This window comes from Rhipicephalus microplus, chromosome 1 (assembly GCF_043290135.1).
Source record: "Rhipicephalus microplus isolate Deutch F79 chromosome 1, USDA_Rmic, whole genome shotgun sequence".
In the NCBI taxonomy this organism is placed as follows: domain Eukaryota; kingdom Metazoa; phylum Arthropoda; class Arachnida; order Ixodida; family Ixodidae; genus Rhipicephalus; species Rhipicephalus microplus.
The window spans coordinates 295,069,141-295,079,801 of record NC_134700.1 but is presented as its reverse complement, the minus strand read 5'-3'; the positions used below and the strand labels follow the sequence as shown (position 1 = coordinate 295,079,801).

The 10,661-nt window shown below is 48.1% G+C and overlaps 1 protein-coding gene and 1 pseudogene across 1 annotated transcript; one reads left to right on the top strand and one right to left on the bottom strand.

Moving 5' to 3' along the window:
- Window positions 1-2,325: 2,325 nt before the first annotated feature.
- Window positions 2,326-3,410, bottom strand: LOC119165883 (stromal cell-derived factor 2 pseudogene; annotated as a pseudogene).
- Window positions 3,411-4,199: 789 nt separating this feature from the next.
- On the top strand, window positions 4,200-6,975 carry LOC142770257 (uncharacterized). Its single transcript, XM_075872677.1, has 2 exons — window positions 4,200-4,355; window positions 6,587-6,975. Exons 1-2 carry the CDS (start codon window positions 4,232-4,234, stop codon window positions 6,772-6,774), a joined length of 312 nt encoding a protein of 103 aa, XP_075728792.1. The 5' UTR covers window positions 4,200-4,231; the 3' UTR covers window positions 6,775-6,975.
- The last annotated feature ends 3,686 nt before the right edge of the window (window positions 6,976-10,661 follow it).

Here is a 10,661-nt window from a genome sequence, read left to right as displayed (position 1 = left end):
TACACCGCACCTCCACCACTCTGTTACGTCTACGAGGGGTTTATTCGAAGCAGACGTAACGGTCGACTCGACGGTATACCGCAGTGAACGCGCAGCAGCGAGCTCTTGCCACCTTTGTGTTTTGTCTTGTTTCCCTGGGAGGTTGGCTCATACCCACTCAGGGGGATTGGCCAAGAAAGTGTAGTGCAGTTTATCTGTAATCATTTTAACTATGTGTAATGAATTGGTATTATAATAAGACTAATGTAAAAATAAAAACAACATAAAAAGAGCAAACGGAAAAAAAAATCAAGTTGAGCAATTTTGAGATTTGAGGTGTTATGTTTACCACTTAGCTGCGTTTACTTCACTCTGCCCTTGGGAGTAATAAATAATTTTTTTTTGTTTTTGATTGAAGATCACAAAGGTATACGCTTGGTTGCCTGAATATAATCGCAAACGGCATTGAAAGCATCCCTGTGGCAATGTCCCAAAGCTGAGGCGCCAAAGCTTAGCGCCGTTTCCGCCGTCAATGTAAGGCCTATTTTCCGAAATGGCACAACTAGTAACCTTTTCCTAAGTATTTCGTAGCGGCGACAATACAAAAAATAATGATCTAGTGATTCCATTTCTCCGCAGAATGCGCAGAGGGGTGATGTTTTCTGACCAGCTCTGTGTAGATATAGGTTTAGGGGGGGGGGGGGGGGGACACGACATCGAAATTTAGTGATTAAGACTTCGATCTTTCTGGACTGACTCCAGTGGGGTTGCCATGGAAACATGAGGTGGTTATAGTCTGTCCATGTAATTACTTTTTCTATCGTATCAGTGGAGATTGCCGATTTTCGATATCTTATAGCCGTGATATATTCTACATCTGGCAGTATGGACAAAACTGGCCCATCAAGTGCGGCTCGAGCTAAGGAATCGGCCAATTCATTTAATCTTAATCCACAGTGACCCGGAACCCATAGTAATCTCAGGAGTCTCAACTGCGGCGTTACTAATGTTTTGAATGTGCTTAGAATTCGAGAGTTCTCTGAAGCTGTCAGAGCTGCACAAACTGAAAGAGAATCCGTCATTATTACTGCATTGTTTTGATTTGATGGAAGTTTTCGAAGAGCTAATATAATCGCCAAGAGCTCCGCTTCAAAAACTGGAGTAAAATCAGGCAGTCTCACTGAAAAGGACCAGTCCTTTTCCACCAACCGAACGCCACCAACCGAACGACCTCTTCTTCTCCTACCACCATGTTCCCCGCTACACAGGTGCACATACCTAAATTACACATGTGGTAACAATATTATTAGTAACTAAAGCACATGGTAGAGCACAATTAAGCTTTCCGATGACGGCCTGGGTTAGATCCTCACTAGAACCAAGTATTTTTATATTGCTTTTTTCTTTCACAGAAAAGATTTTTTTTCGCTCACAAAAAACGATGCCGACACTGTAATTTCTGCAAAAAAAGCTATTATTAACACTGTTGCGTTAATAAGAATGACTTCATACTTACTTGAAGTTTGATGACGATGTTTCCTTAGCAGGGCCGGCTGACACTCCCCTCCCCTTCGCCCGATGAAAATCTCACAAAAGCTCAGACCACGATCCCCCGCCGCTTTCGTACTTACTCGTTCCCTAATCCTCCCCAACTGGCATTTATTACTTGCGGATCGGTTAACCCAATTAGTAACGCGCAAAAATCGACCAGTCAAAATCACATATTGTGGGGCTGTGGAGGATTCGATCCTCTCAAAACCAGCTCGCCCGCGGTCAGCGGCGTGGGAACGAGCTTATTAAATACCCATTAAGAAAAAGCAGCAGGTGATTGCTGCCTGGGCCGAAAGGTTCACTGCTCACTTAGAGCCCCCGTAACATAGAGAAAGAAGAAGACTTTTATTTCTCCATGCCCGTAATGCCCACGTCTTCTGCATGGCACCTCGCAGTCGAGTTTTCCCGTAAGACTGCAGCGCCAGAACGCAGTGCCTAGCGGAGAAAAAACGCAATAGGTTGGGATCAGTCAAAATGGAACGCGATGCCCGCGTCTCCCTGCCCGCGTGAGTGAGCGGATTGCAGCAGGTATACACGGGGACGCCTGCGCGCGTCTGTTTTCTGCGTGCCCCTAACGGCCAACGTCAGCAGACTTAGGATGGGCTAGTGCCAGCAACGCAGCTCCCTCTGATCAGCGCACGGTGTCTTAAGTTGAATCCTCCTGATATGCGTTCTAATATATATGTAGCTTAAATGACACGCTATAACCCCCCCCCCCCCATTTTTTTTCTTGCCTATTGGGCGCGTCTGACACTTGCGTTCAGTAGGCACGAGCGACACAGAAATAAACACCGATTTACGAGAAGGAAAAAGAAAGACAGCTTTAATGCACATACTGCCTTCACGACAAAGAACCCGCCTGTGCGTTCAGAGTTCCGTGTGCTTGACGATGTGCAGGCGTCCTTCGCTCGGCTTCATGAAGACTCCCTCGGCTGTCCTCCACACGCACGACTCGTCGTAGGGCGCCAACTCTCCGCACACCTCCAGCTGACCGCCCAACTGCTGGCCGTAAGACTTTCCCGAGACCGAGAGCCAGGCCTCGGTGTCCGCGTGCTTGAGCCTGACGTCGCCGTCGCGTTCCCAGTAGCCCGTCTTGCAGACGACCCTCCAGAAGTCTCCCGAGTTGCCCTGACCATTCTCGCCGTGCGCGCTGATCTCCTGCTTGCTGGACAGCGGCGACGGGAAGTGGTGGCTGTGCAGGTTCCGGCGCGTCTTCAGGTGCTCGAGTCGCACTATGGCGCCACACTTGACGGGCTCGCCCCGCGAGCAGCTCGTGTCCGACTGCCCCTTGACCACCCAGTGACTGTTGATGTCGTCCGGCTTCTCGGTGGCTGTGACTGACTGCTGGCCGCTGCCGCCCGAGTAGCGGACCTCGTGCGAATGCAGACGCACGTCCCAGCGACGGTTCAGCAGCTTGACCAGGGAGCCACACGTGACGTAGCGGTAGTGGACTTGTCCCCGAACGTCGGCCACAAGGACGACCGCCAGCAAGAGAAGACACCAGAACGACGAAACGGCCATTTCGTTATGCTACGGGGCACCGTTTGATTTCCTGCGGTCTGTGCACGCTCCCGCTCGCGAATTTCTTTTTCTTCCTTTTCGATTTTTAGCCGCCGATGCGCGTGCACACGTAGCGTGCGAGGAATCCTTAGCGGGCAAAACACGAGTGCCTGTGGGCACGTGTCATGCTCTAAACGATCATCATCACTTTCAGCCAAATCCATACCAGCCCTCGATTAGTGCATAAATTCAGAAGCTGAGAAGGTGTTGTATCTTGACCACGCAAATTTCATGATAAATCGCACTGTCAAACTATCCGACATCGTTCACACAATATACACATGACAGTTCACACTCACGCTTCATAAGTTTACGTAAAGTACCCTCAAAGTTTACCGAAACTACATTTCTAAATAAGTTTTTGCCACTACATTACGTGCAAAGTTGCCATCCCAGGGAGTCAACAGCTATTCATAGGCGTTCGCAAGGTTTTCCATCAGGGTGGTTCTTATCGCAGCCACCCCCTTTCATCGAGTACGAAGCACAAATTAACATGGATCATGTTAGAAAGGGGAAACAAAGTGATGACACGCTTCTCAGAACAACATGGCTCGGGCTTTCCTAAAGTAAGAATAGTAAGCAGTTCTTGGAATGCAAGATTACAAGTCTTAATTCGGCCGACATCATTGTCCAAAACCTGCGTGACCGTAAGTGAATGAAGTTGTAAAACAAACATTTCAACACCCCCCCCCCCCACCCTTTTATAGGTGAGGTGATTAAGGGCAAGGGGGCACACCCCCTGTCCCACTCATGTGCACGCCAATGCTAAAAACTTGCAGAAAAGAAAAGTTACACCCCTTTCACCAGTTGCGCCTGTAAGCCAACCCCACTTTTGATCATTCCTGTGCTCGATTTTGTCGCATGTTGCATTAGCATAACAGAATTGTGGTCTCGTGACTTTTTTCTGTGCATGTGTTTGCACAGCCTGTGTTTTAGAATACACATCTGCATACTCGACAAAACAAACCCTCCCCCCTCCCCCCACCAGAAAAAAAGAGAAAAACACAGTATATATAGGCGCTGAAATTCTTGTTACATGCGATGTTTTGCACGTGGTAGCTTGCTTTTTGCGCAATTCCGTTTACTTAAGAGCGCATGCGCATCTGACTTGGCTATATAAACGGACAACGCCAGCCCACGTATGCGCATTCAAGCGAGTTGCTGCAGACAGCCCCCAGCAAAAAGCGCTGCAACCATGAGGGTAGGCCTGCTGTTTTCACTGACTGTCGCCATGTCGATGGTATGGGGAGCTGGTGCTTTTCCAGGTTAGTCAACTTCTACCATACTTTTTTTGGTTAGTGCCACACCGCTCAATGAGTGTAAAGGAAAATGCAACAATGCTCGAAAGACATGCCGAGGTATAAATGCGCGTAAGTATCATTAGAAAAATGAAACGCAATTTCAAAATACTTCTTCGAGTGTATGCATTCCTATAACAGGTGCCCATACATTCAAGAATGTTGGTTTGTCATTCGCACAGCCCAGGTCTCTTTTAATGCGCGCTCTTGCGACCATGTAGCGTTGGCGGGTGTCGCATTAGCCGTTTTGCCCGATTTGTGCACCGAAGAGCGTTGTCTGTAGTGACGCCTATTTGAATAAGCATTGCGTGACACAGATGGCTGCACATACACTAATTGCAGACGCATGTCCCACCCGGCAGCGATTTTTCGATTGGCCCTTTGACCGCACACAACATGCCGAGTCAACTACTCTACTGCGGCTTGATTTTTTCTATTAAGCACTTTCGACTAGCGAGCGCTTTCAGTGGGACAAGGAGGCTGGAGGCGTTATGGATTGACTTAGCTTGCTCTTGGGGGCTGGCACTTCTGCCCTATGGTGTCCTTCCGATCAATTTTTCGCGTCATAGTTCAAGCAAAGCTCGCAAATGCAGCGGCGACATCGTGCATACGGATCGCCGCTTCGTTTACCAACAGATACCGCACCACACCCTCAAATAATTCAGAGCGTATCTGCTGCATGAACGTAGCACATAACGCTTATCGCGGTGTGCGATTACAGTGCTCGGCTGTTGATCCGAAGGCCGCGGCTTGGATGTGTCGGCCACGCACTTCGATAATGATATACAGGGTTCAACGTCCCAAAACCACCACCATGTGATTGACGGACAGTGGAGGGCTCCGGAAATTTCGACCACATTGTGTTCTTTAACATGCGCCCACATCTGAGCACACGCGCCCATAGCATTTTCACTTCCATCGAAAATGCAGCCGCCGAAGCCGGGACACGCAATTCGATAGAGGCACCGTGCGATGTCTGTGCACCTTAACGAACGCTAAGTGGTCCTGATTTCCGAATTCCGCCACCATGGCGTGCCTCGTGGCCGTATTGTGCTTTGACGCGTAAAACCCCAGGTTTTATTGTTGGCTGAGCGTCACTGGTCAAGCCGCTATACAAGAGACGTTAGATTTTTTTTTTTCACGTGAAAGCCATGCATGCAACTATACCATCGTTGCTCTCGCTATCTGCTCTCGTGCTCCCACGTTTAAGTTCAAATATATACCCCATAAAGTAGTTGGAAGTATAACTCCCACGTCTTATCTCGGTCAGTAAAGCATCGAATGCGTTTGTTCGGTCCCTGACCACTTCCGCTTTTAACAGTGCAAGGTGTTGCGAAATCACAATTCGGGTCACGCGCAGTTGTCCGCCGCTGGTGTCCGTAACCACATCGCGCGAAATAAAAAAACAAAACTAGCACCAAACACACAGTGGGGCTAGATACCCGAGTCCACTGGGTGCCAGCCCAGTATTCCACTAAGCTACGCTGGTGCTTGTGACTTGTTGGCAGACTTGCCTTAATAGGCAGGCTTGATGTCGGGAAAGCAATCACGTTAATGGCTTATAAAGCGTTTTAAAACAGCCAGTCGTCGCACAATGCGAATTATGTCCTACCTATTACAAAAGCCTGTCCTTGTTAACTATGGCGCATACCCAGTTCAGCCATAATTCGTCATCGTCCTCGGCCACTGCATGAACTATTGGCACAAAATTTCTTACAACTGTTCATCGGATACCAGGCTTCTCAGAAGAATGACGAGAAATAGCATAGCGAATGCCAGCCTACAACGCCAAAGTTTATTTTTAATGAACTAGTGGGTATCAAGCAACTATGCTTGCCGTAGTTACCCGATGAGAAAATGAAAAGGCTTTTAAAGGCCGCTTTTTTAGCTTTCTCTGTGACTGTGCGCAGGCGCCTTCCGCGCAGGCCTGGCGTTTTTCTTTCTCCCCAATTACACTAATATCTCCTGTACTTTTCTTGACAATGTCTGTTGGTTATCATTAATTTTGTGCCTACATATACGCTTACGTTCAAACCACAAAATGAATGAAAGTACTTCATTACAGTAAGCACTATATAGAGCTCGCTGCAAGGGCTGAAGCCAATCAGCCTGACCAAAGGCCCCTGTCTCTCCGCAGCAACCAACCCCAATGAAGCAAACAAATCTAATGCGCAACTCTGTTCATTGATTGTTCGCAGGGCTGTGCATCCCGGTGGACTACTGCGACGCCACCTGCGTTGCCGGCTACGACACTGCAGGATGCGAGATCTGCGTCTGTCCGCCTTGTCTTCCTTGTCCGACGGACTGCTACGATCCGGCGGCCGGTTGCCCCGTGTGCGCGCCGATACAAGATTGCTTCCAGTGGCCCCTCTCTGTCTTCTTCTAAAACAACGTAGGGAATTCACACAGCGGAAACACTGGCTTTGTCAAATTTATCGCCCTTTGCACAGGCGACATATTTTTGTGTGGCTTTCCGCATGCATGTTCTGCGCAGCCTTTTAGTACATGACCAGCATATATAAAGTTGCTTCTTCATTACACGCCCATGTGCGTTGTTGTCGTCAATAAAAAATCTATAATCGCTGTTCTTACTTGACTTTTCTTCGACTTTCAGGACCCGCTTGGTCCCTAGACTGCGCAATGACAAAATGCTCCTCCTTTTACACTTCGTTCACAATTTTCTTTGCGCCGCACCACGAAAGCACACCCAAAGCGCCACTCCGCGGTGATGTTCTGACTCTGGTGACGCAGAGGAGCGAATACCGAGAAATTATTCAAAAATACCCGTGAACTAAAAAAAAAAGCAACGGCGCCGCTTACCGTGCACCTCCTCACAAATGGCTGGCTAGAGAGCAAGCAGTGGCTTGGCGAAGGCTCCAGGCTGGCGCCTATCTGCACGGTACACTGCTCCAAGCAATGTGCCCAGCAATGTGCGCAGTACACAAGCGCCATTTCGTTTCCCTGGCTTATAGCGTGCAAAAGGTTCTACACCTTTTAAGTACGACCAAGTGACTACCATCGGCTCTCCTAGCATTGTACCTGACAACTTCAGCAGGACGTGCAGATACTGCCCGGAAAAGAACTGGTAACACCCTTTACCACATTGTGCGGGTATAGAGCGCTAGAAACCTTGTAGAACACTGTAGTATGGAGATATGCCATCCCGGCCGCAGCAAGAAAGAGCATCCAAAAGAACGTTGCTGGCGTCACTGAAACCAAAGAACCAAACATTCGCTTTGGGAGCGCAAAAATATAAAGACCCAGAGGAGAACAAATAAACAGGACAGGCGTTGTAAACATGCAAAAAGTTACTTTGCTGCAAGAAAATCTACAAAACCCATTGGACAGGCGCTCGCGCACGTTTGCCATCAGCGTGAATAAGAGTGTTTGCGTCAGTGTTCCTTCAGAAGCTCTGTCACAGAAAAAAAATTTGAATGGATATCTAGCATATGCAAGATCCGTGGAATTCATATGAGATACGTAGATCAAAAAATACATCTTGTTTTAAATTACGCAACCAAGATATGTAAACGTCATTCTGATACTGTAGAAACGGAGTACAAGTTAACGAACCATAAGCAAGTGCTACACGCGTTGTTATAGACAGTTAAAACAAACTTGGTCATTTACAGCAAATTAACACGACCGGCGAATCAAAATGACCAGACGGCCACATTTGACCTCGAGGATGGTCACAATTAGTCCACAACGACGTGTCTTCAAATATTATCATTTTTGTGGTGCGTCAAACCAACGAAATGATTACTACCTTTTAACCGCTGATATACTAGCCGTGTGAAGCATTAAAATGCACTGACAATGAGTTCGGTACCTTGATTCGGCCGCTGTACATAATACCTTTCTATGGCTTTTTTATAAAAATAGATATGACATATAATTTTCTATAAATAAGGCTCATTAAAGGTCTTGTGCTACGTCCCTAAACACACGTAGCCAGCTAGAATAATACAATGCCGTAAGTTCACATTTGTTATAATTCCTTCTGAAACACAAGTTCTCCCTTGTACCAGACATGCATCTGCAAAGTAGGGGCTATATATATCTCATGCTTACTTCATACTGTACGCGTAAAAAATAGTGAACTAACGAGTTCACTATTTAAAAAAATAGTGAGTTAGGTCGATGTATTTTTTGCGTTCATGGCACACCACGCTATAGAATACCCGAGGTTGTGTAGTACTGAGACAATGATTGATTAGTAACGGCTAGGGTAGTAAGTAACTGTTGCTAAGTACTGGGAGTAACAGCAAAGGTAGTCACTGTTACCACTCTCACCATTACTAACTGCGCCTCTACCAAAGTTGTAACATAGGTTACAAATCATTACTACCCCAAAGTTAGCAGGTGCTACTACCTTTTTTCTAAGAGTGTAGGCCAGTGGCCACCGTGCCTCGCAAGGTCGCAGTCGTTGCCCAGTGCTTTCTTTACATGCAAACAACCATATTCAAGTTACTGACGGTCGAAATCTAAAGCTGCCTATCATTCTATCCTAAAGCGATAAACTTAACTATCGCGGCCGCGTGTAGTCAAAACATGCAGCTAGACTTGTCGGTTTCTCGCTTTCCGTGCTCGTAGGTGAAAAAAAAAAATCCATTCAGTCTGCAGCTGAGCTAGCATGGCGCGCTTCAGACATCGCCTGGCAGTTAAACACAGCTGTGCTACTTGTCACGGACACCTGGTTCCTTGACTGTGGAAGGCCCGGTGGTGGCCTGCGCTCAGAGGCTGTACAGCCATGCACCACGTGCCATATGCAGCCGCAATGGGCGAGCACACGGGCACTCAATTAGTGGCCGAGCAAGCAGGGAGCAGCGGCGGAAGTCACGATCTGCAGTCGCGCCTCCCGGCGCCGCAGTCGTTCCGCGAAAAAACAGATCGGCCGCAGAACGTCTTCATTACGAGCGGCGCGCACGAAGTGACCACCGACAGGACTGCGAATCCAGCAGGGTGGTCCGCGCGCGCTGCTCGATGGTGGTGGGCTGGACCGCAAAGAGGAATCCTTTTGGCGCCTCTGCAGTGAGAAAGCTCACCGGCGGTTGTCGCACGCTGTCCCGCTGCATGCACCCAGTTTATTAGCTTTTGTTCCCGATCGCCCCCTGTAATCTCGCTCCTTGCGCCGCAGCTCGGTGCCTGAGAGGGCGGTGACGGAGCAGTTCCCTGTTGCTCGCTGCCCAAAATGGAGAAGAATAGATCTATCGTGGCCTAGAAAGTGTGAAGGCGGTGCTGCAGTGCCCTTGTACAACTACACATTCACTCATATCCCACATAGCCTGCCCTTCTTTTTGCTCGGGCTTTTGTCTGCGTGATGGGCTCGCTTGCTCGTTTCCATACGTACTTTCACGAAAAAAAAGGGGGGCGCACACCTCCTCCTCCTCCTTCAAAGAGTATGCCCGAAAGGCCGCCACGCTGCTCCAAATAACATCCTCTCAAAGAGGAGGGGTTCGCGGGGTGGGCATTCTACAAGAAAGGCACGCTGACGACGACGGACGTGTGAGAACCGTTACGCAGAGATTACTTCCGGAGGAACTTCCACGAGTATGAATGCGTCCTGTTCTCTCTGCTTTATTTTTTTTTACTCCTTTGACTGCACAAGGCGCCCTAGGGACAAAAAATAATGGATGGTGACGTATACGCACTTCGAAATTCATTCACCCTGCTTCCTTCATTTTGCTGTAGCGCGTACGCCTTTCAGAAGCGATACGTCCATTGTCTTTTCCAGGCTGCGCCGAACTCAAATTGCGTTGTTTCTCGCGACTGCTTGCCACACGATTCGGTAGCGCCGATGATGGATGGGCAGTTTAAGCGTGACGCTCGTACTGGGTGAGTTAGCTGTAAAGGAAAGCTGACAGCGGATCTGCCTTGGCGAAGTGTATTATTTGGACAGCACAAAAATAGAAAGGTGTAAATCAGTAGTCGTGGGTATTCAATGATTAACCCGTGTAATTCGAAGGGGCAGCAGCAAGAGTTGGCCACAACGAGTCTTTCGTGTCCTTCTTGTCTCAGTGTCGTCGTTTTGTTCTCGCGCTATAACTATCGTCAGGCCATACCAACTAGCCCAAGCTGCCACACTTCTAAGTTAAAACAAACACTCGGCTCAATTGGTAAGGACCGCTGCTCACCTTCCCTGTACATAATTTACAAAATTAAATGTTTTTCATCACATCTGTAGCTTTAGCAAAAAAAAAAGGCCGCTTTCATACGTACACAAAATCGTACGAGTACAACGGTTAGTGAAACCACGCAAAGCATTTGTGT

Bases quoted from the DNA above. Each gene is read 5' to 3' on its own strand.
- LOC142770257 (XM_075872677.1), top strand. From the start codon at position 4,232: ATGCGCATTCAAGCGAGTTGCTGCAGACAGCCCCCAGCAAAAAGCGCT. The intron at 4,356-6,586 runs GTTAGTCAACTT...GATTGTTCGCAG, and splicing joins GGGAGCTGGTGCTTTTCCAG to GGCTGTGCATCCCGGTGGAC.